The 26,547-nt window shown below is 44.0% G+C and overlaps 1 protein-coding gene across 3 annotated transcripts in view; it reads left to right on the forward strand.

The window, feature by feature from the left end:
* TMEM245 (transmembrane protein 245) overlaps window positions 1-26,547 on the forward strand; it is an 894,766-nt gene that overhangs the window by 704,001 nt on the left and 164,218 nt on the right. For all 3 annotated transcript variants that reach the window (XM_078687734.1, XM_078687733.1, XM_078687735.1), the window contains one exon: window positions 11,261-11,406. In XM_078687734.1, the coding sequence (XP_078543860.1) occupies window positions 11,261-11,406 (146 nt within the window). The remainder of the gene's footprint in view (window positions 1-11,260; window positions 11,407-26,547) is intronic.

The raw sequence follows: 26,547 nt of genomic DNA on the forward strand, positions 1-26,547 counted from the left end.
GTTATAATAAAATAAAGCACAAGATCAGCGAGCCTCATTGGGATCGGCAGATCCTCAGTGAGTTCTGTATATCAACCCATGGGAAGTTCTGCATGTTTGCCAGAAATCTTTGCAAGCATCAGAAAAACAAGACTAGACTGTTAGGTTGGTGGGTCTGCCCATCTACAAAACACCTTGAACGTTTAACATAGGAGTGACAGGAAGTAAATTCTACAGTTCCCCTAGAATCTTCAGACCTGGGAAAACACCACAGATTTTGGAAGTTAAAAAAAAAAATCATAGGATGAGGTGTTTGAACAAAAAGTTTAATATCCCTCTGCTTAAGAATGATGTTTTTCTGAAGGATGTTCTTATCCTATTCTGTTCATATCAGTCTATACTTGGGGGAAACCAACTTCTTTTATAACCGTTTTTGACCATCATAGCAGTGTGTTAATACATAATGACCAATTCCATTCAGGGCAGGTTATTGCTAGACCATCTCAGCCAGCTGAAAAACGGTATGAGGATAAAGAACACGAGGCAGTTGTCTTATGGGAAATTGCATATCCTGCTTTTGAGCCTCTCAAAGAGTTTATTGCGTCATAATTTTTCACACAACCGCCTACTGCAAAGGATAAATAATAAAAAGTCTATGTGTTTGTTTTTCCTGGGTACTACGGCATCGGCATCTTGGCATATGTCGTTTTGGGACATCATATTTGCAAAATAAAATATTTCTTCTGCACCCCCATTCTGAGCTGATTTCGGCCCCGGGTTCCCCATCCTCCGGGGCCTGCAAATTTTTTGAAGATGGGGGTGTAGGACCATCCTCCGAGTTTGGGCCTACGTACCCCATCCCCCAAGGCCAACTGTCTCATAGGTTCTGGTGGCAAGCGCCCCCTCCCCCAGCTGTACAATAATCCTGGGGACCCCATTTCCAGGGCCCATATTTTATTTTGGTAGTTTTTGTGCAGCCCCCAGTCGAGCCGATTTCAGCCACGGGGACCCCATCCCCCGGAGCATGAATTGCTTCCACCTCTGTCTGCAACATAATGCTCCCACACGTTGGATGCAAACATTTTCTTTTTATTGTAACCAAAGGTTAAAATGGTGTTAAAGTTAAGAAGGGTAATGAGATCTTACTTTACATGAAAAAAAACTCAGAAATTCATTGAAAAAAGTTACGGTTATGTTATGTTTCATATAGGTACCCTAATATAGGCCTGAGTAATATCATACACATTCACTTACATTACCTCCCTTATACTAGACAGTAACGAGCCTTTGGGATTGAATCTTTACCTTTTTCAAGTCCTGGGTGCAGAAGCAGGGTTTTTCCTGAACAATAGTGTCCTATAACTTCATCAATGGACTCATCCCATACTTCATCCTCAAATCTAACAATTGCTAATACATTAGACAAGAGACAAAGAAACCCTAGATACTTTTTGTATAAATACAGCACATCTTTCTAGGGTTGATAGAGGGAACCGATACTTCCAGGCCGACACACGGACCAGAGACGCTGAGGCTCCTGCATGCAGATGCTCCCACTGACAGTGGTCCGACACATCCCTTGCGGGGTGTCCAACTCGAGACCAGGACGGGGTCCCACACTCTCTCTATTCAGGTAATGGGGTTAGACTAAATCCTAGAGGGATTCTTGGCTACACACCTACTCACATGCTAGGTACATTTAGGTACACCAAGATAGGCATCGTAGGAGTACGTGCCCTTTTATCCTGCATTTTATATTCATGTATTTATTCATGCTTCTTGCAAGATCGTAGAACTGCACTATCCTTTTATATTCACTCTCCTGCTAATTATATATATCTGCTACTGTCTAACGGTTGTTGCAGCACATATACTTTACACTAGAAGAACGACTGTGCAATAACTTATTATTGTAACACGCCCAACTGTTTCTTCTGTGTAACTCCCTGAGACAAACTTAGTGAGCACGAGTGACTGAGCGAAAAGTAGTACATTGTTTCCACGATCCTGAGGGATCAGGGTTGTTCTTTTCTAAGGATGCCAGAAACTATTCTCTCCCCGATAAGAGGAGATTCTAGTGGCACTGTGAGCTACCTTATGCAAACAGGCACGGAATCAGTCTGCCACCAATCCCACAGTTTGTTATCCAAACGCGCAGGTCGTGCATGGGTAATATAGGAACTGCATGACAGTTAAAGTGACGTTATATTTAGGTCTGGTAATAATATCTAACTGTACATTATAACAAAACCTTGGAAATTCACTGAAAACATGTTAAAGGGATGTTATAGTTAGGTGAAAATATCAGTTAAAGTAACTTTAACTCACGCCCTCGGCATGCTGCTAATGACCTCACATATTACATCACTCATAACATGTTCTATGACGTCCATAATAACGTCACTTCTGACATGTGAAACTCCATCATTGATCATTAGACTGTGCACAGCGGTGGCAGTTTTCTTTGTTTAAAATTTAAATGTACTTGGTCCTTGCTTGCTGGATCTCCCTGAACCTTTCTAGGAAGGAGCTGAGGTGGATGAAAAGTTTCTTAAAGATTCGTCAACCCGAGCCAAAGTTATTAGTGAAACCAGAAACGCTCCTCCTATGTAAACTCTGAAATACCAAAGGTTTAAGGGCCGTTATAGTTTCCTGAAAATATCAGTTAAAACATACCATTTGAGGGGAGAGGCTACGTGCCGGTCCAAGATGGCCGCGTACGTTCTAGGCTCCGACGCAGCTGTCCTCCAGCCCCAGCATCCTTATTTTTATCCTGCCCTTGAAGCCAGGGTATTGAAAGTGGAATAAAAGCGGCGCACCCGGAGCCAACTCCGGCCTTCCTGGGACGTTGGGAGCCAGAGATCCGAGCTCCGTGGTTTGTGGCCTACGCCGAGCCCGGAGCCGGGGACCGGCGTGAATGAAAGGCCGCCACAGAGTGCAAAAACATCGGGGACCCCGCCCTGAAGTCGCCAGTCAAGTCCAATTTGCCGAGAGTCGGGACGGCTGTCGGCCACAGCGGAAAGTAAGAGGCAGCGGGCAGTGGTGCTTGAGGAGGAACCCCCCCCCCTCGCGCTGTCGCCCCGCAGTGACCGGGCGTGTACAGGTGCCCAATAGATGCTGCAAATTTGGTACGGGCCTGACGAAAACAGAGAATACCTGGATTCCCCTATTACTGACGATGAAGTGGCGCAGGCTATCTGGGGAGTGAACTCGGGTAAAGCCACAGGGCCCAATGGTATCCCCATTGAATTGTACAAACTGAATTTCAACAAACTGGCCCCCTATTTCCGGTCCATGTTAATGGAGAGTAGGGGAAGGGACTGCTTCCGTATGACCAACGAGTGGCAAACATAGTTGGCATATACAAGGACGGCAAGCCGAGAACTAGCTGTGCCTCATATCGGCGGATATATCTGTTAAATGTAGAGTCCAAAGTCCTCGCTAAATTATTGCCGACACGTTTGATCAAGGTAATCACCACACTGGTACACCCAGATCAATCTGGCTTTATGCCACATCGCAATACAGCCCTCAACCTAAGTTGACTGCACGGAATATTGAGTAGAGCATCCACTATACTGGATCCGGCAGTTATAGTTTCGTTAGACGCCACTATGGCGTTTGATATGGTTGAGTGGCCCTATTTATTTGCGGTCTTAGACAAGTTAGGTTTTGGGCAGGAAAATACTAGCTGGATTCGACTCCTGTACTCCGGCCCAATGGCCCGGGTGGTGGTCAATAATCGTAAGTCCCTGGATTTTCAACTCAGTAGAGGTACCCGGCAAGGGTTCCCCCTTTCTCCACTCCTGTTTGCATTATCAGTGGAGCCATTGGCAGCTTGGATCCGGCAAGACGGATCCATCCGCGGATTGCATTGTATGCAGATGACGACCTACTGTATCTCACAAATCCTATAGGTTCATTAATCTTCCTCCTTGATGTGCTGGTAATATTTGGAAGGTACTCGGGATTTACTGTAAACTGTCTCAAATCGATGGTCTTCGTCCTACAGGGTGAACGACCTATAATACCGAGAAGTTGCCTGATTCGAATTGCGTCAAAAGGATTCCGCTACCTCGGAATCTACTTGATCCTAGGCTCGAAACTCCATCCTGCCCGGAATCTGGATCTAACTCTGCAAAGACTCAAGACTGATGTCGCGCACTGGAGATCTCTTCCTCTATCCATGTTAGGCAGGGCAGTCCTTTTTAGGATGACGGCGCTCCCACGCTTTCTATATGTACTTCAGAATACGATAGATCCGGTTCCCGTGTCCTATTTCAAAGAAATCGAGAGTCTCCAGAGGCAGCTCTTGTGGGAGGGCAGACCACGTATTGCATTCTCCAAATTGACCCATAACTGGTATGACGGGGGAATGAGTCTTCCAGACTTAAAGAACTACTACTGGGCGTCTCAGCTAGCAGCGATCAATCACAGGATCTATGGGCGACCAGATGACCCTGCTACGCCATGGACAGATGGCTGCTCCCAGGGGGGACTATACTAGAGCGCTGTACGCAAAACCCCATAGATACCCGCTGACTGGACCTACAGCACATGCAGTACTCGTATGGCATGCAGCCACCAAACACCCGCAATGGGAGAATAAACTCTCACTTGCCACACCACTGTGGAGCTTGGAGAAACTGGGTAACCTCTGGAAATCCAAGGGGTCCGATAAATGGGACCTTATAGGAATCTCCTGAATCAAAAACATTTGGGGGGAAGGAAAGATACAATTGTTTCCGACAATACAAGTGCAATACAAATTGTCAGACACCGAGAGTTACCGTTACCTTCAAATACGCCATGCATTGCTCACTCATGTGCCCAGTGGCACGTCACTCCCGGAAGCCTCCCCCCTGGAAGATAGAGTTCTGGATGGACATCTTCCAGAAAAGACCATATCCCTAATATACAGGAATTTGATTAACAACATGGAGAATCCATTATCGGTCCTCAGAAGGAAATGGCCCGGAGACGGTCTAGAACTTGACGATGAAGACTGGCAAGAGGCAATCTCCTCCCCGCGAGTGGTCGCAATCCAAGCCAGGCTGAGGTTAGTGCAGCTTAAAATATTGCACAGGGTCTGTCACTGGTCCGGGCCTGGTTTCTATGGGACGGGCGGAGAGTGCAGACGGGGTGTGGGGAGCTAGGTACGTTCATGCACGTGCTGTGGAACTGTCAACAGATAGAACAGTACTGGACAGATATTCATCGCGTATTGGGGGTGGACATGCAGCTGGAAGCTCGTAGATGCATATTCAATGTCTGGGAGCCTTCAGAGCTCAATACATACACCACGCAATGGGCTACACTTGCATACAGGAGAGCGAAACATAACATCGCACAGCTGTGGGGAGCTGGTCAACCGCTCCAGGAGGGGAAGTTGGAAGTAAGATCTAGATTTGTGCATGTACAGATAAGTCAGTCTTCATAGATAGGGGATGCCCTGGGAAATGGATTAAGGTATGGGGAGCGTGAAACCGGTATAGAGGGGACATCTGTCTCCCGCCAAGCCGTCAGGTGGACTCGGACACTCTTGATACCCCTTAAACTGGCTCCCGTAATATTTGTGATTTATCGTGAATAATGTGAAGTGTCTCTGTGATGGTCGAAACAGCCTGCTTGTATCTAATGTGATGTGATTTGGTTAAATTGTTTATTAAACAAAATATATTTTAAAAAAACATGCCATTTGAAACAACTTACATTCTCCAGTAATGGTTTACTGAGCTAACTGTAACATGTGCCCCCGCCAAGCTCTACTTATGACCTCACGTTACTTCACTCAACCTGTTGAATGGCATCATTGAGGACATCACTGATAATCTCATTGATATCATCATCTAATTAGGTGTTCAGGTTCCTGTTAGCTGTACCATCAGTTCTGCTTTTTAACAAATGCAGTTCCTCTGCACTACACGGATCATCCATGGACTTCCTTAAGTCATTACTCCATTGTGGAGCCCCCAGACTATAGCCAACATATAGCTGTATGTCTTCTGGTAGAACAGGAAACAGGTTCACATACTTGCATATAATTGTCTTTCGTCCTTGGCCTTTTATACATTTCCAAGAAACAATCTTCAATACCTGCAATCCCCTGAATCCTGTGATTACTCCGCATCTTATTTGATTAAAGTCAGCATCTTCTGCCCTACATCTTTATCGTTTATCCAGATTCATTTTATGTAGTATTTTCAGGGTCTTCTGTTTCTTTTTAAATTGAGGAAGCATAAATCTAAACTCACTGATCTAATGTCAGTACAGACTTGCTCCTATTCTGCACTCAATATAGACCTACAACAGTTTTCTGCCCGGCATTCTTTAACAGACATCCGGGCTTGTACGCAATCTGTTTATAACTCTTGCCACAAAATTGTAACTTTTTGTATCTCAGAAATCAATTATAAGAGAGCAGAAAATGTTTGTGCAGTTGTAGGTTGTTGGGGGAAACCCAATCCTTGTTTTTGTGGCAGCCCATGTCAGTCTGGAGTAAAAAAAGAATAGTTCTCTCTGCACCTCAAACTGGTTCTGCGCCTTCTCAAAGCGAATACACTTCTCACCTATAGATACATGCTCTATGTCAAAGCAATGGCTTTCTCTCCAACGAGTTCCCACTTTGCCCATTCGTTGTGAATAGAAGTGGGGCAAATCCGTAAAGATGCAACCCAAATGATAGTGTCCACCCATCTAGCCTATATTTGTTAGATTTAGTCGATGTGGCACATGGAGTGTAACTTGTTAAAGGGCTTCTGCCTCCCATGCCTGAACTCTAAAAAAACAACGTTATACTGTCTCGGTCTACACTTGGGCTCACAGTCATTTTGTCCTCCATTGGGCTCCTTTTCCCACCACTTCACTAAGAATTGCAGTTGTGAAGCCAGATACCATCGCAGAATGTCAGGGAGAGACTGATTATACAGACACTTTAGGACTCCTAGCTTAACATGGAAGCAGAAGCCGGGCCGTAGTATTTGTCATTACTATGCTCCAAGTCTTTAAAGAGTTTTCCTGACGTTATACTCTGTAAGACATAAAGATATTTGGGCTAGATATTAGTTTTGATTAAAGCAACTCTCCCAATCAGCAATAAGGGCAGTTTTGCTCAGAAGTGTGCAGAGTTATACAGCCCTTCCATAATCCTACCTATGATCCCTTCTAAGCTCCACAGGCTTAAGTGACCCAAATGCCTAGATACTTAAAGCCAACAATTTTGGATTGTCCACACAAATCAACAACCGAATCCGGAGGCAGAAAAAACAGCTATGATGGCAGTTAATGATCAATCCAGAAATCGATGCAAAGAGGGGCATTTGCTGTGAGATATTCTGGGTCACCGGGGTCACACATGTAGACCAAGAATGTATCTACATAGAGTAGGATTACTTGTGTAGAACCACTTGTTTGAATACTCAATTCATGCATATCAATATATAGTGCTGAGGTCAGCAGTTCTGTTGGCCAGTCAAACAATTATGGGGAAAGGAAAGTAACCTGCATACCCCCCCCCCCACCAATTGTCCATTTCTCAAAGACTACACCTGCTGTTTTACCCTAACTATAGTTGTCGTGTAAAGAGTTTGATCCTTTACCGCAGCTGTATCACTTTAGGGCCATAAACGGAAAATGCCCGTCTATGAATTCAAAGGCCTTTCACCTGTCTAGTGAGTCGACTGCACAATCACCATAGTGTAAGTCACAAATCTTTGGACATGACAGTGGAGTCTTACGATTTGCATTGTGTTTCTACCAGGTATAAATCCAGTTTGGACGGGGTGGACCAAAGTGTTGGCCACACCTGAGAGACGAGTCACTATCACCCTTCTCAGTATTTCTGCATCTAAATTTGCATTGACAATGGTTGATACAAGTGGCACTCAATTAGGTCTTTACACAGTTTAGGGGCGAGCACCATCAACGCCTGTCTTAAGATTTCTGGCAAAACGTGTTTCCAGTGCCTCATTGTAGATGTCATGTAGTTTATCCACTAGAATGCCTGAGAATTCCCTATGAAGCTATTAGTATACAGGCTGTATTGGATGGTTTAACCTAGCACATACTTTTAACCACTTCTAAGAGCTATGCACTTGATAGACGCTGCCCCAACACAGAGCTTTGTTCACTATACAGTTTCTGGAGAGCGATAGCCTCAAACTATCTTCCTACGGTTTTACCATTTGCATCCTCATCCCTATATAAAATTGGGCAACTACTTGGTAAATGTATCCTTGATTCCAGTTTGGGACTAAATATTCCTTTTTGACTCCCCTTGTATGCAATGGAAATTGGTTGTAAGATTTTTCTCTTTCAATAAGTCATGCAAGGATTTTACTTACTTTATCTCCCTCTCACAGGAGACTCTGGTTATATGATGTGTGAACACATTTATTGAATCTGTCATACACTGTCTGCAGTGCGCACTGATCTGCAGTCAACCCTGCTTCTATTTTACTGTAATGTAGTTCCGATAGTACCCTTTCATGCAGGACATATGCTGTATACGGATAACATATACTGTGGGCTTGGTGGCAAACTGACTCTGTACACCCCCACCGAATGTCAGACAGTGTTTTTGCATTAGCTAGCTCGCAGTGCCACTAGAATCTCCTGTTATCAGAGAGATTAGTTTTTGCAACTTTAGAACATTATAACCTCAGACTCGTGGAAACAATATACTACTTTTCACCCAGTCACTCGTGCTTGCTTGTTTTGCTCTCAGAGAGATCCGCAGAAGAAACCGTCGAGGGTGTTTACAATAAGAATTTATTGTACCGTTGTTCTTCTCATGTAAAATAAGTGTGCTGCTACAGCTGTAACACAGTAACAGAGATATAGAACCAGCAGTACAGTGAATAAAAATGAATAATATTGTTCTACCATTTTGCAATAGTCATGAACACATACATGAATATAGAATGCATTTATAAAATAAAGTGCGTACTCCTAAGATGCCTGTCTAGATATACCTAAGTGTACCTAGCATGTAAGTAGGTGTGAAATAGCCTAAGTCTAAGAGCCAAGAATCCCACTAGGATTTAGTCGAACCCCCATACCTGAATAGTGAGAGTGTGAGACTTTGTCCTGGACTCGAGCTGGACACCCCGCAAGGGATCGTCAGACCAATGTCAACTGGAGTGATGGCATGCCGGAGCCACAGCGTCTCTGGCCAGTGTGTTGGCCTTGAAGTCTTGGTTCCCTCCTACCTACTGATAGCAAGAGGTGCTGTATTTATACAGTATGTGCGTATATTCCCCATTGTTAAATATGAGGATGACGTTGGGGATTAAACCTTGTGCGTCGATGGGAGAGGTGAAGTGGACCTCCTGTATAGTGTACTCATAAATTATTCATATGTGCTAAGGTTGACGTCTTAGCAATATCGATTGGGAAAAACCCACCCTCGGCATGGAACTAGGTGAAAGGTTTAGTCCATAAAAGGGTACAGTCCTTATAAGGCGTTATGTCCATACAAGGCAGTCTGCCCTTATTTGGAGTTATGTCCTTATAAGGCTCGTTCATATGAAATGACAGGGAGATGATATAGGGAAAGCAAATGATGATCCCTAGACCTATATCAGGGTACCAATATGAAATATAACAGTACTTGTATTTCGAATCCCCAGGCCCTAGGTCCAATTGACACTCTAGGTCCCTCAACTTGTGTTTAAGTTGGGTTTGCATTCCAGACATCTTACCAATGTATAACCCACTTATTACTGCTGTATTGGCTTCCTATTCAGAACTCCCTAAACACTGTACTCCAGTTTGTGTTCCTGTAGCTCTGGACCTCATGTTTATGCATGGTGCAAAATTCCCTGTCCAACGGATCCCCAAGTTGAAGTCACCACTTACGTATTATACACTTTCTAGTCCTCCTCCACACATAATCTATTTGAAGCAGAACGTGAACGGGCTACCCCCTGGCCAATTTCAACAGACTGACTCAATATCTATCTTAGATCGAAGGATCAAATGCAGTTCACTTATGCCCCCTCAAATCAGAGGATAAGGACTCCGATCTACCGAGCTCTCCTCAACATGGGCATCATGTGCTCCCTTCAATGTATTCTGCACTATTTTATTGTGGCCTGAAGCTTTATTATACTTATCTCTCAATATGTTTGAAATTCAGGTCTTGCTTCTCTGTCTGTTGACAAGTGTCTTCAGTGGTGCAAAGTGATGAGGAGTATTGCCCAGTTGCCCTGTCTGTGTAAGGGCCAAAGGAGGATTTTGAGACGGTTTCTTTGGACAGCAACAGTTAGGGCCTATGTATTGCTACATTGCTAGCAACAAGCGTTATGCCATAAAGTATACAGCTGCCTACAAGGGCCAGCACAGGGAGATTTCAGGGTTGGGGGGCATAGGGGTGCCAGGGTCCCATGCCTTCACTCTCTGGCCTCAGCTCTGGGCCCTGTGCTCATTTGAGAAAAGAGGTAGTCCCCAGGACTTGGCACAAAGCCTGCCTGTCCTTCCGTAAGGGGGCATGCACAGCCACCATCAGCCTTGCTTGAGCTAAAGAAGTGATTCCCCCGGTGTACCACTCACTCTGCCCTCAAACAAAAGGACACTTGAGGATCCTGTTGCTCATCTCAGGCCCCCTCGTCTCATCTGCTCCAGCTCTCTCCACAGTCGGGAAGGCACCCCAGATCAGCCGTGAGCCAGGTACTGGCATGGTGCAGAGGTCTTGCCTCACAATGTCATGGCAATAAGACAGACAGCCACACCTTAAGAGCAGGCTCATCTGTGTCCACAGCGACAACTTCCCGGGCACCTTGGCTCTTTCCATCAGCTGACTGGGGGAAAGAATGGTCATCAGATTCCTTGTTAAATAGTCTATTGTGTGTGCCAAAGTGTCTGGGACCAATGAAGTCATGATCGGACACTGCTTAGGGCTGTAGAATCTGTAATTGTAGATGGTAGGTAGATATGCAGGATTTTGCAGGATGAGAAGGGAGATTGGGGCTGCACAGCTGTGTGTTCTTGGCCATATTTCAAACCACTTTACCTTTTTTGCAAAACAATCCAGTTCTGCTTTTGCAGAAGATTGTATGAAAGTCATGTTTAAATTAGAAAAGGTAAAATGCTTCACAGTATGAGTAAGAAGCAAATACTTGCAAAGTGCAATTTTATGCCGTTTAAGGATTACACTTATGCTTTACTTTGCCTAAAATATCTTCACATACCTAAATAGATGTTCCCCAAAACTCATGTTTTTCTCATACCTATATCAATTATAATTAGTGTGTTTTATTCTAAATGTTGTTTTGCTTTGCAGATTATTTTTCTTACCACGCTGTTTTACCTGTTAAGTTCCAGTGGTGATCATTACAAGCCAGTCAAATGGGTGATCAGTTTGACGCCTCTGTCTCAGCCCGGTCCATCCTCCAATATAGTTGGCAATTCTGTGGAGGAAGCCATAAGGTAAACTGGTTTCTTTTTATAATCTGCAATAAATTGTATCACTCATGCACATTGTACATGAACAAAAAAGCATTCAATTAAATATTTTGTGTTGTGTGCAAATTATTTTTTTATGTTAAAGAAACTGGAAGATGCTTCTTTTCAACACACAAATTCACAAGAAAAGGCAATATCAAACTTAAAAGTAAAACACAAGTACGAAGACAGCTTAACAAATGACTTCATTTCCAAACCCTGTGTAGTTATCGTGTGATGTAAAATGCTACCACAGAACACTTATTTATATAGTGCCTACGTCCTATCTTTGCTCCTCTGTCTTTGGTGTTCCAAAATGTTCCCAAGAATGAACTTGAAAATGGGCAATGGCAACATTTATTTTGCTCATTTTCTACAGAAGCCAACCTTCTTATTTTTTGAATCCTCAACTCCTGTGGCTGGAGCAGAAACTCCTAGTATCACTGTATCACATTTAGGGCATTCTGCACTGGTTCCAAGGACATACATAATACTACTACACATTTCTTCCCAGCATTGTTGATTGGAACCGTAGTGTCAGGTGTTCAATGTACTCCTAGTAGGTTCTAGCTACTACTTTATTAGTACTTTTTGTGATCAAAGTTTTGCTATTTTCTTACCATCATCTCCTAAATCCCTCAGATTGGGTGACTGTGCAACTGCACTCTAGCTTTAAGTGAAGCATATCACACAATTTAGGAGGTTACATCAGTTGAACTGCAAGATGTCTGCACCTTGTTAATGGAAAATAGTATGGTATATGCCTCGCTCAGTGTGCTAATATATTTTCAGGCTCGCTATGCAACAGCCTGCCTTGCATATAGAGCAAGTGTGTACCAATGTCTTATTGAAATCACCCTCGCTGGTCCCACTCAAGCGGTGAAAATATTCATGGCAATGTTTTAAAGCATGTAATTGCAAGAGATAATTCCCTGCCCACTGGTTCCAAGCTTGTCCCTGATGTCACAGTCGAAGGGAGCAGTGTGAAGTGCCCAGCATTGAAACCATCAACTGCAAAGAATACCGTGCACTGCCAAGTCAAACTTAGCTCCTTGTCTCTGCAGGGAAACTGCTTCACTGAAGAACTGAGCTAATCTTGTCTTTCAAGGCATATTGCTGCACCTATGCTGAATTGTGAGGTGAAGTCTCTCCCTCCCTAAAAGTCATTCTGTGGCCAGGGTCTACTGCCCCTTACTGGTTCTCTGGAGACTTGCACCAGAGAGTTAAATTCAGCTCCTCCAATGTACCATTTTATGCCGCAATCCCGGTCTAACAGAGTAGATACCTCTACAGACTCCTCTTTGACTACCACAGAAAGCTCAGCAGGTGGCTATTGAGAAGGAGAGCAGCTCGCACTCAGCTGTTCTCCTACACGGCTCAGAAGAAGTGTAAGAGGCAAGCCTTCCTTAGTGTTCAGACTCACCCAGAGTCTACCGGAAAGAATAAGAGGCACATAAATTAGCTGAAGCACTGGAATGCTCAGGCTTCTCCCTCTTTCACATTTCTCCAGTCGTACTTGGAGTCGCCTTGACATTGGAGACACACTAATAAAGAGTATGAAACCTTGCCACCTGTTCTGCCGGTCCATTTCCTTGAGAATCCGGATTTGACACCAGTCTCTCATAAGGAAACTTTCACTCCTAGGAGTCCCACCTGGTACATGGAGTCCAGCTTTTCAGTACTAAATGTCCTGCTGCTGTCCCTTCCCCAGTGATTGTGGGCTCTCTGATGGACAGGTTGGCTTCATTAGATATTTTGAGCCAGGAATAACTGGAGGAGAAACCCCCACCTACTACCCTGTGGAACTGGCTTCAGAATTTTTCTTTCAGGCTGTCCTCCATCTTTGCTCAGTTTTATTCTGGATGCTTTTAGCACAAAGTCTGTACCCCAAATGACCAAGTTTTTCTGAGTGGGGCACCCACCTTCCACGCTATATTCCCCACATCCCTGTTGCTACTGTGAAGGTCAAATGATCAGCCCATGGCTCCAACCCTCCTGACTGAGCCCAGGAGATCTGGCTGTGGCTCAGATACCCATCCCAGCCTCTGTCCCAAATGCATGTGTACCTGCTGTACAGTCAGGAATGTATGATTCATCCTTGGGTCGCCCTTCTTGGCCTCACCCCCAAAAAAGGACCTTCTTGAAAACACAGGGCACTGACATGGACACCAGTCTAGAAGCAGGTACCCATGACTATGAGGACCTGTTTTCCACCGGAGGCTGTCATGTGGCAGCAAGTCATTGGAGGTACTAACCATTGTAAGACCAGTGTCCTTGCTAGAGAATGAGGGCCTCAGTGCCTTGGTGGCTACAACAGTTCCCCATCATGACCAGCCCTGGTTTAGGATCCCAGCTTTTCAAGTACACTCAGAAAATTTGGAGTATGCCTTTCTCCTGGTCCTGCAATCTCAAAGTCATGGGACTCCAAGTCTACCTCTTGACACTGCTTAGTCTTTGTGTACAGGAATAATCAGTGCAGGCTATGGAGTTGATTGCAGCTTTTTTGGAAAGCAAGACATTATCCCCCTACATGGACAAGAGGCAAAGTGCCTGTGGATGCATACTATGAAGGTCTTTCAGTCTCTTCTTTCTCTAGGCCAATGCAAATACGATATGTAGCATCAGTCTCCAGCTCTGCAACAGATTTGCCTGCTGTTTCTCCTTTTGCTCAGAATTTAACCTGGAACAGTACCATCCTATTAGCTACCTTGCAATGAAGCTACAGAATAGATAATGCTTAAGTCCATAGACCTGAATGAAACTGCAGTTATGACAATCAATTCTGACCATGCAGGGATCATTGTGACTAATATACAGAGCTTTGAGATCAGAAGCCCATCACACTATCCTTAATCTCTCCTTCAGTGGGAATAACTTGTTTTGCCCCAAAAGTTTCTTTCATCAGTACAAAGTGGGCAATTCTGTCGTCATGTTTATTTTTAGGTAGCTAACTCGAAAAAAACTTGCTGCCAATGGGCCTTGGTTGAAATTAGAATGTTTAAGTTTATCTTTCAGGCATAAACTGCTGTTAAAAAATGAACAATGGTGAAGGCAAATCTGTTCATGTGATTCTGTTGCTGCAGCATTTATCACATCATTTTGGATTCTGATAGAGATTTCTGACCTCAGATTTCTCACCAAGGCATTGGACTGGATCCAGAAATCCCGCAGAGTACAACTGCGTGCTGGTAGGTCGTGTTGGTTGGCTCCATGTCAACGTAATCCACGTCAGAATTAACATCGCAGTGCCCATGTATGCGCCACCTTGGCATGCTGACATCAGTTCCCATCCTTCCACGCGGATCGGGAGAGATAGCTATGTCAACTTAGACCCTTTATTTGACTTTTTGTTGACCCTTTTGTGAGCAATTTCTCCCTGTGTGCCCCCTTATCTGCCTGCAGGTTTTATAACTTGTGGGGAATGTCACAAACAGATGTATGTGTCTGATCCCCACTTGATCTGCCTCTGGTGCCTTGGGTCCGGCCACGGCCCCAAGGCCTGCGCGGAGTTCAATTCAGTACTCCCAAGGAGTTTTGCGAGCAAGTAATGAAGCTCCTGGCTTCGCAGCAGAAGAAGGCTCCATGTTGGTCCTTCTCCAGAGGAAGATCTTGGTGCTTCTTTCAGTGAAGCTCCCGCAGGCAATTGTCTTTCCACTCCAAAACATCTTACTCGAAGTCTATCAAGTCCAAGAAGAAGTAATCATTGAATTGTTTTATGGCTTCCCTTTCCAGATGCTGTGCTTCATGACCCTACTCCTACACTCCACTTGTGGGGCCGGCAGCCAGATGCGCTCGGCACTTCCCTGAATTCCCCAGAGCTAGAGTGACTCCTGCCCAACTGAAAGACTTGTATGATGCCATGCATGCCATCTTTGAGCCACCATCCCCTCTGACACACATTCGTGCCCTATGGAGATGAGAGGTGCCCCTACTGGGTTACTGCAGGCGTATTTGCCCTGGATGCAGGCCAGCCTGGCCCTCTAAATCCACCCCTGGATCCGATCGGACACTGACACTGTTGCCACCACTAACTCGTTTCCCGCAAGATGGTGCCACCCTGATGCCGCTAGAAGTATTCACTCGTGCAATCAGGGCATACCAACTCCTGGACCTGCCACCCTTGACCAGATCCTTGCTTCCTAAATGGGGGGATGTGGAAGACAGGTACAGCCTCTTTGAGGATACCCTGAACAGGAAGCTTGTATGGCTGGTATGAGGAGCTGGGTGATGCCAGTGGCCTGGATACCTCTCCAGACATTGGCCTTCTTTCTCCTCTGGGCCCATTTTCAGAGAAATACTCATCTTTTGTGACTTTGACGCATAAGGCGGTGGACGTTCTTGACATGCCAGCTTTCACAGTCAAGACCAAAGTCTTAACAGGTGCTTCATCTAGGGGTGAGCTCTGGTGAGCCATTGCGCCTCTTAAATGAAACCTCCCTAATGATGCTCTCCTGGTGGCCTTGGCTAAAGCTTGCCCAGGGGCTCCTGTTTACCGCATGATTGATCGTCTCCATCATCCTGCCATAGGAGAAACATCTTCCTCTTTCAGCATTCCTCCAGGGAGAGCCTGGTGGCGAAGGATTCATTCTCTAATGTCAACCCAAGTCTTCAACCACATTGGATAGGGAATCCAAGAGGCTGGATACTTTTGGGAAGGGAATATCCACCAGCCTGGCCATGCGGTCAGTGAATGCTGCATGTCTCTTGGGCTGATATGCCCATACTGTATGGGACTCTGTTACGCAGCTGCTGTCCATGCTCCCTGAAAAGGGCTGAGCCATCCTGTACCAAGCAATGGTGGGCGGTTGGGACACAGTTAGGTTCGCCATCAGGTGTGCACTGGACACCACAGACTCCCTAGGCAGGGCCTTGGCCTTTACAGTGTCTGGTTGAAATTCATTGGGTTTTCGGGTGATGTCCAATCATCCCTGATTGATTTGCCCTTGGATGACTCCTGCCTATTTTTGGCAACAAAGGTGATACAGCACTAAAGCGTTTTTCAGAAAGCTGGGTCACTTCCAGAACTCTGGGCCTCTATTTGCCTTCCCATCTGTGCTTTGGCTGGGACCCCAATGGGCATCTGCAATACTAACCTGAATACCGCCAGCCTAGAAGGCTTCTCAGCCTTTTCATGGCTGAGGTCGTGATTTCCACAGAGGGCACACCACTCCTGCTGCCGTTGCCTTCATTCCGCTTTAGTGAGCCCTCCACCCTGCACAGCCATCCGGTTGGCGGCAGGATCAGGGACACCCTTCTCCAATTAATTGAAATAATCAGCAACAAGTGGGTGCTCCAAATTGTCCAGAGGGCCTATGTTGTTTCATTGTTGAAACCCCTTTGCCGCCATCCCCAAAATGACTAACGGAGGACCACCTCTCCTTGCTTCATCAGGAAATGCAGGCTTTGTTGATATGTAAATGTAAATTGATACTTGTATAGCGCACTACTCACCCGCAAGGGTCTCAAGGCGCTTGTATTCATACCGCTGTGGAACCCATCCTGGCTTTCCCTGTGAGGTGTCCACTCCTGGGCACCCCCAAGGTGGAGGCCAGGCATCCTTAGCGTTGTGGGGGCCGTTGTGGAGATTAAGCAAGCTATTGCCCAGAGTTGCAGCGTGGGACCCATGGTTAGAATAGGCACCGAGGCGAGAATAATCAGGTCCGTGGAATTTTTGAGCCCAAGACCCGCCGAGGCGGGGAATTGAACCCTGGTCCCGGGCCAGACCTCTGCATCAGGGTCTGCCGCTCTAACCATTGAGCCACACTTCTCCACTGAATGGGCCATTAAGAGGGTGCCAGCACCAGAAGAAGGACGTGGTTGTTCTGTCTTTCCGGGAGACTGGATGGTACTGTTGGATTTGCAGGACATATATTTCCACTTCCCTGTCCTGCAAGCAACCAAGCATTACCTTTGGTGCACAGTAGGCAATGAGCATTTCCAGTTCACTGTGCTCCCCTTTCAGACTTATCAGTACCCCCCATATGTTCACAAAAGTGATGGCAGTGGTTGCATCAAATCTTTGTGTCATGTGTCCCGGTTAGGCCTAGTAGGAAACACTGCCTTTTCACATGCACATGTTTTCCTAAGTTGCCGTTGTCTTTCACACACTGACTCTTGACACACATTTGCGTGCGTGACAGTGCAGATTATTTTTCATGACTCTAACCATGCTTACAAATTCAACTTTGCAGGAACCCTTTCACGACACCTTGAACATCCCATCCCATTCAAGGTCTGAACATACACTGTGCAAATGCATTTTTTGTTGATCGTCCATGTGGAAACGCAGCTATATATAGAGTATAAACAATGACAGTCTGACTAGAATCTCGGCTCGGGGCAAGTATGCCTTTTGTTATAAATAAAAAAGAATTTCCAGGGTTTAGGCAGAGGAACACTTGTTGTCATTTGCGAGGTCACTGCACGCTGAAACCTCAGCCCAGCTACTTGCTGATCTCTCTGCAAGGAGGGATGTCCATCTCATGACCACAACGGGAACCTACATACTTTCCCTTCAGGTAACTGGGTTGGATCATCCGATGAGGGATTCTTGGCAGACACACACACTAGATATTTAAGTTATGGAGCACATAGAAGGACCATGCTATCTAGAGATTGTTTTACATGCTTGTGTGTATATATATATATATATATATATATATATATATATATATATATATATATATATATATATATATATATATATATTCACTGAAAAAACCATAGGTTATAGACCATATATAGTTAGGAATTAGCATTTACAAAACCTTGAAAATTCACTGAAAAAACCATAGGTTATGCACCATATATAGTTAGGAATTAGCATTTAAAAAACCTTATTTTACTCACACAAAACCATTGAAATTCCATATATAGTTAGTTGCACTAACTATATATCGCGCACCCGCAATCCACTGCTGATGATGTCACATATTACATCATTCATGACATGGTCAGTGACATCACTGATGACATCACTGATGACATCTCAAATGACATCACTGATGAGATCACTGATGACATCATCCAGTGACTGTGTGTTTTTGTAAAGTTTAAATATGTTTTACATATTGAAGAATGAGTAGATGTATAAGTGTCTGGACGAAGGATTTAGTAGGTGCATGACTGAATGTATGAGTGAGTGATTAAATGTGTCTCACTGAGTGCATGGGTTAGTGACTAAACTGTCTTAATTTGTGCATCATTATGTCTGTTGTTCTGTAAACTGCTGCATGTGTTGATCAGTAGCTATATGATTAACTATATGGGTTATTGATTGATTGTCCAAGTATTTGTATGGGAGACTGAGTGTGTGTGTGGCTGGCTGGGAGGTGTGTGACTCTGTGCAGATCAATGTGTACTTGTATCAATGATTGTATAAGAAAGTAAGTATGTGTTAGTATATGTTTGAAAATGTAAGGTGCTCTATGTTTAACTGTATAGACAAGAAAATGGAAGTGTGATTGATTCTTTACAGGACTGACTAGGTGTGTGAGTAACTCCATGGATGAGTGGCAGACTGTGAGTGTCTGTATAGGTGTATGAGTGCATATGATAGTGTTGTAAAGATGAGTGATTGTATGTATGAATGATTGTATGGGTGAATGAGTGAAGGTGTGTGTAGACGTAGCAATCAGTGAGTGCGTATGTAGTAACTAGTATTGGTGTGTCAATGGTTTCAAAAATTATACTCTTTTTAACACTGGGTGAAACAGAGGTTATATTAAAATGTGAGGAGATGCATTGTATTGTCACATGAATGATATCATCAGTGATGTGGTCATTGATGTCAAATGAGATGTCATCAGTGATGTCATCAGTGATGTCATTTGAGATGTCATCAGTGATGTCATCAGTGATGTCACTGACCATGTCATGAATGATGTAATATGTGACATCATCAGCAGTGGATTGCGGGTGCGCGATATATAGTTAGTGCAACTAACTATATATGGAATTTCAATGGTTTTGTGTGAGTAAAATAAGGTTTTTTAAATGCTAATTCCTAACTATATATGGTGTATAACCTATGGTTTTTTCAGTGAATTTTCAAGGTTTTGTAAATGCTAATTCCTAACTATATATGGTCTATAACCTATGGTTTTTTCAGTGAATTTCATTGGTTTTTTAAAAGCTAATATCTATACCTGTAAAATGTATTCTTCTTTAAATCCAAAAATATATTTTATATGTTTATTAATAACTTTTTTTTTTAATATTTTTTTTTCTTCGTTCCCGCTTCGCGAATCGGGAAGCTTCCCGTTAGCTGACCTTGATGCCGCGAAATAGACCGCGAGCATATAAACGTTTCTTTACCGCAACTGCCGCGTTAGAAAACAACATCATCACGCCTCCCGTCCGCATGACGTTTCGCGTTGTCGTGTGATACGTCATATGACGTGCTACGTTAGCGAACTGGTACGCTTACCGAGTCGCAAAGCACAGGTTTCTGGAAGCAAACCGGGAGGCCCTGCAAAGCGCGTAACGTAAACACAGCAGGTCATGTGACTTGGTAATAACACTTTTCATTGGTTCATTTCACTTTTGGTTTCCTAATGATGTAAGAAGCTTCCCGTTAGCTCAATTTGATGCCGCGACCCGGTCCGCGAACCGGTAAACGTTCCGTTAGCGCAACTGCCACGTTAGAAATCATTATCGTGACGCGTCGCGGAAGCGTGACGTATCACGTTGTCGTGTAATGCATCTTATGACGCGCCGCGTTAGCGCACCCGGAAGTGCTCCTGGGCGCGGACCGAGGCGCGAAACGCAGCTCCCCGGAAGCGATCCGCGGCGCGTCGCGTAAGCGCGACGTATCGCGTTACCGCGTAATGCGTCTTATGACGTATTGCGTTAGCGCACCCGGAAGTGATTCGGGGCGCGGACCAAGGCGCGAAGCGCAGCGACCCGGAAGCTATCCGGGGCGCGTTCCGCAGCGCGTAACATAAGCGTGAGAGGTCATGTGACTTGTTAATAACACTTTTCATTGGTTCATTTCACTTTTGGTTTCATAATGTTGTTAGGCTTGGTCATGTGACCTAAAAATAACACTTTTCATTGGTTTAGAACTATTTTTTTTTCTCAAATGATGAAAACCCCTCCTTCTTTTTACCTCATTCTTACTTTCTATTTCCAGAGAGCAAGACCTATTTTTCACAATGGCTTCTGTAATAGCTGCAGCTGGTGCTTCTCAGCAACCACCACCACCACCACCACCAAAAGGACCACCACCAACACTGGACTTTGGTAGAGAGGAAGATAATGAGGACGAAGAGGAGGAGGAGGAGGAAGAGCAAGTAAGGCAGTTCCTGCCAGAAACACCAAGGCAGAGCCATATTAAAGACCACTACATATGGCAATTCTTTAAAATTCCACCTGGACAAAAGAAGGTCAATGCACCCCAGGTGTCTTGTTTGATTTGCAAAAATATACTTTCTCGTGGCAACCCCAACAAGAAATACAGCTTTGGCAATCATACAATGATTCGCCACATGGAGCGATGGCATCCTAATAATCTTTCCCAAGCACAAGTAAGGGATCTTGCTGCCAACCCCCCAGATGTCATCCCCAGCACCAACAGGGGTCAAAGCTCATTCGCCGGACCAGAAGGCCGAGAAATAATCCCCAATATTCAAGCTCCTTTTGCACACTACAAAATAGTTTGTATATATTGTGGAGGAACTATTGCTTATGGAGAGAAGAGTATTACTTTGATTAACCGAGCTGGAGAAAATCATAAATGCTACAAGATGAGAAAACAATGAATCCTTTTTATTTTTTTTTGCTCCTGTTGAGACATGTTCTAACCCTGCTTTTTTGTTATTTCCCCCTTACAAAACACAAAAAAAACACAAAATAGTTTTCAAAAATCCAAAAAAAAATCAAAAAATTGTTCAGAAAATTCATTAAAAAAAAGAAAAAAAAGAAAAAGAATAAAAAAACAGTTCTTTTCAGAACTACCTTCCATTTATAACAAAATTGCCAAAATGTTTATACCCTGTCTTTCTTTTCTCCTCATAGTGCGCTCCTCCGACCGCTTCCCGGTACGCGTACCGGGCGCTACCCACGCAAAAAAAACAAATTTTTTTTTTTGTTTTTTTGCCCCGCGGGGCCCTTTTAAAGCCTCCACATTAAACCTAGGGGGTCAGGGAGGATCTAGTATGCCCCCTTATGGTTATTTCCCCCTTTGTTTTGGCCTCCTCTTGTCTCTCGATCCTACCGAGAGACAAGATGGCGGCCGCTCCGGACTGTTTAGAATGTTGACAGACACCGGAGAGCCAATCAGCTTCGCTACGCGAAGTTCTGTTACGCGTAAGGTCCGCGAACCGGAGCGCTGCCCGGTCCGCTGTTACAGATATATATCTTTTTTTAAACGTTAATTTCTCAAAATCCACTGGAGCACATATATTGAGACCTACAAAAGGCACATCGGGCTACCAGTCCCTACAATTTTGCCAAGTTTCGTGCAAATCCATTCAGCCGTTCGGGCTAAAAGTGAGGCCAACCGCCCTATGGAAAACTCAATGTTAAAAACACGTTTTAGGACCCCCCTTTTTTCTCGACCCCCCCTGGACGAACCCCCCCCAAATTTCCAGGGGCTGCTCAGAAACAAAATGTTCCATTTTCCAGAAAATTTCAGCCAATTCCGTCCACAAACGCCAAAGTTATTAGACATAGAATTTTCAAAAAACCCATAGAGAAAAAATCCTAACTATATATACCTACTGGCGACCGCCAGTAGGTAATATATATATATATATATATATATATATATATATGCAGCGGGACACGAGAGTCTCGCTACGCGGAAAAACCAAGCTTGCTTCAAATATAGAAACTGGCCTCCCTTTTACAAATACCCACTGGAGGGTTAAAGCAACGAAAAGACAGGATTACTGGCAGCCACTTCGGGGGAAAAGGATGACGAACTTCAACCTACAAGTCCCAGCATGCCTGCAGGCTGAACACCAGAGTCAGCCCACCTGGGGGCAGGTATTGCCATTTCAAAAGCGGAACTTGTTGAGAAGCTGCTGCCACAATCAGTCCCGGTCCGTGATCAAGAGGCAGGAGCCTCGAAACGCTTAGGACCTTGCATAAATAACTTTGGAAAAGAATGCTGGTTTCTAATGAATTAAAGAGGACCTCTTTGCAATAGAAGAAGGGGGTCCTACTTGTGTTTTTGTGTGCGCCTCCAAGCTAATGGCAACTTTTTTTGATATGTATGTATATATATATATATATTACCTACTGGCGGTCGCCAGTAGGTATATATAGTTAGGATTTTTTCTCTATGGGATTTTTGAAAATTCTATGTCTAATAACTTTGCCGTTTGTGGACGGGATTGGCTGAAATTTTCAGGAAAATGGCACATTTTGTTTCTGAGCAGCCTTTGAAAATTTGGGGGGGGTTCGTCAAGGGGGGGCCGAGAAAAAAGGGGGGTCCCAAAACGCGTTTTTCCCATGTTAATTTCCATAGGGCGGTTGGCCTCACTTTTAGCCCGAACGGCTGAATGGATTTGCACGAAACTTGGCAAAATTGTAGGGACTGGTAGCCCGATGTGCCTTTTGTAGGTCTCAATATATGTGCTCCAGTGGATTTTGAGAAATTAACGTTTAAAAAAAGATATATATCTGTAACAGCGGACCGGGCAGCGCACTGGTTCGCGGACTTTTCGCGCAACGGAGCTTTGTGAAGCGAAGCTGATTGGTTCTCCGGCGTCTGTCAACATTCCAAACAGTCCGTAGCGGCCGCCATCTTGTCTCTCGGTAGGATCGAGAGACAAGAGGAGGTCAAAACAAAGGGGGAAATAACTATAAGGGGGCATAGTAGATCCTCACTGACCCCCTAGGTTTGATGTGGAGGTTTTAAAAGGGCCCCGCGGGGCAAAAAAAAAAAATAATAATAATAATCGAACGGCTGAATGGATTTGCACGAAACTTGGCAAAATTGTAGGGACTGGTAGCCCGATGTGCCTTTGCTAGGTCTCAATATATGTGCTCCAGTGGATTTTGAGAAATTAACGTTCAAAAAAAGATATATATCTGTAACAGCGCTCCGCTTTGCGTACTTTTCGCGTTACGGAGGTTTGCGAAGCTGATTGGTTTTTCGGCGTCTGTAAACATTCCAAACAGTCCGTAGCGGCCGCCATCTTGTCTCTCGGTAGGATCGAGAGACAAGAGGAGGCCAAAGCGAAGGGGCAAATGACCATAAGGGGGCATAGTAGATCGTCCCTGACCCCCTAGGTTTGATGTGGAGGCTTTGAAAGGTTCTCGCAGGGCAAAAAAATATATACCGTTTTTTTAGTTTTTTTGCGTGGAGTGCGCTCGGTTCGCGAACCGGGAAGCGTTCTGGGGAGCGTACTTTCTTGAAAATTAGTGAAAAAAGTTAGAGTACAATAATAATTGTGAGTGATCAGATGTAGGGTAGCTCGGAGAAGAGCTTTTGGGTTTATGGTACATTTAGGTACTTATAAGTAGGTACCAATGCACATTCTTAAATTCAGAGTGAAAACTCTGTTGCCCTCATCTGAGAAGTGAACTCCATCTCCTCTGTAGATATCTTGCATGTAGTAACGCAAGTTATTGTTGTAGAGGGAGCCCATTCCATGGTCTCTCATGTAAGCTGAAACAGATTTGTTTACATGCTTCCTCGACTTCTCAATTTGTGGACAAAATTGGTTTGACCACCTCCATTTCTGTCTTTGGCATATATTTGAATATACCAAGGCAGTCTGAGGAAAAAGTGCCATCAATTGCTCAAAGGTGTCCTTTAAAAGCATTTCCAGACCTACCCCAGTCAAAGTGCCCAAATCATTACCTCCACAGTGCACAATTAACAGGTCAGGTTTGGGCAAATGCATAAAGGTTTTCACCAATGGTATCAATTGGTGACATTTTAATCCTCTGTGGCCAAACCACTTAATTTCCACATCTTGTAAATTGAGGTTAGGTAAATTCCTGTTTTCAGCGTACCTTTGAGCCCAATATATGTAACTATGTCCAACAATCCAGACAGAAAACATGGCGAGAGAAGGTTCTGCTGCAGTCAGATGAAGTGTGGCAATGAAATGGCAGTTGAAAAAATGAGAGTGTAAAATGGAAAAAACTGAGGAGTTTCTGTGTTAATGAAGCAGTAAGAGTGATTGGTGGATTTTGATTGCTGAAAACAGAAAGTTAGTGTGAATGGATGAGTTCGTTGAAAGATGTATTTTGAGTGGCGAAGAAAAAATCATTAAATGAAAGAATGCTCTGGATATGCAGGTGCACTGAGAGTTCAGAGTTCAATTGCAACATTGTTGTGTGAGAGGTCTTGCAAGAGGTGGTTGCTATGCAGAAAAAGCAGAGAGGGGGCAGAGGGTGGAAGGGTTTTGTTTTGAAAAAAAGTGAGGGAAGAGTTTTGATTGGGTGACATGAGAGATATGTGTGAAGAATTACAGCATTTCTGTGCTTTTGATAGCTGCAGACTCTGGAGTGAATACCTTTTGCTCTGCTGAAGACAAATTGGTGTGTTTCTGAGACTGTTTTGAAACTCAAAGTATTTGCTAAGGTGAGAAAAGATTTCTTTAATTTAGATAGAAAATAGTGTGCTTTAAGGAGAAAATTATGAAGAAAGTTGTGTTTTTCAAATGTTGCTTTGTCTCAAGTGTTTCACAAATAGATTTTGTTTCTTTGAGAAATTGTAATTGGAGAAAATGTGAAGTATTAGTACTGACAGGGCTTTTATGTGCATAGGAGCTGTGGAGTGTTTTCAAATTATGACTTGTAAATCGTTTTTGAGAAAAAGCAATGGTTTTAATATTGATGAGAAGGACATAATGGTGTCTGCTTCTTTATAAGGTAATTGAGAGTCTGTGATGTTATTTTTCCCATTTCAATGTAAGAAGTTTGTCTGTGGAGCAAATTGCTTGTAAATATGCTCCCACCTGTGCATGGCAAATTTAGATTTTGAATGTTTCCGTTACATAGGCATGTTAAAGGTGACGGAAAATGCTGCAAAGGCAATCAAAAAATGCTTTTATGTGTCTTAAGGACATTTTAAGTCATTTCCCCATGTGCAGTGTTTTCAAATTATGAGTTGAAAATCGTTTTTGAGGTAAAGGAATGTTTTCAAAATTTATGTGCGCCAAATGACCCCAAATTTCTTTTTCAGGGGTGCAGCAGGGTGTTCTTGAGACACCCCTGCACCGTCGGAAAAAATCGTAATTTGCGATGAGGTAATTGCTAATCGCAAATTGTACCTTCATTCCTATGGGCCTCCTGCTGCATGGAAATGAATGGGTAATTTGTAATTAGCAAATAGGTCATCGCAAACTAGGAATGGTAAAGAATCGCTATTTATTTCTTAAAGTTCGCTATTTAGGAAATGCAAAAAACTTTGATGATACATATGGCGGTTTATCTCTAACAAGATAAGAAGCATAGGGATAGATTTATGATGACTGGCGCATCATTAGGGATGTGTTAGTCATTCTGTGCCGCTGTTCCGTCACCTATGGTGTGCTGCATTTACAATGCGGCGCATCATGGGGCAAAAACAGCACAGATGCGTGACGTATTTGTGCCGTAAAGTTGGCGCATTGCTGGAGTTGTATCGCAAGTGTGATGAAGCTCCAGTAAGGTTGAGGGGTGCCCCTGTCGCAGGGTTTCTGTTCTGACACAGAACTGTGGACAGAGGATTGGAACCTCGGCGAATTAGGGTGTCCCAAAACTCACCTTAGTAATCAAAACCCCTTAGCAAGCTAGGTACAGTGACACATTGGATATAACAAACTCTCAATGTTTAGACAATCCAGAATATGAACTTATAGTACCTCAGGATACGTGGAACTCATGAACAGTCGGTCGTTATATATTTCTTAGAAACGAGAACATGGAGTTAAGAAGAACACATGTGTATTTGAAATGTTTATTTACTAATGCCGTCTTCTCAGGCGTAGTATCTTAGATTATACAAGTACACATATTATCAGTAGCAAAATTACCAGCATAGTTAATAGTACATAAAAAGCGAATGGTGACAGTATGTTAACATGCTGTAAATGAATAAGAGTTAGCAACACTTATAAGCAGCCGCGGGCCGTGGAGGGAGTTACGGTGGGCAGGGAGGCGGGGAGGGGGAGGGGCAGGGTG

Source organism: Lissotriton helveticus, chromosome 4_1, assembly GCF_964261635.1.
Source record: "Lissotriton helveticus chromosome 4_1, aLisHel1.1, whole genome shotgun sequence".
Classification (NCBI taxonomy): Eukaryota; Metazoa; Chordata; class Amphibia; order Caudata; family Salamandridae; genus Lissotriton; species Lissotriton helveticus.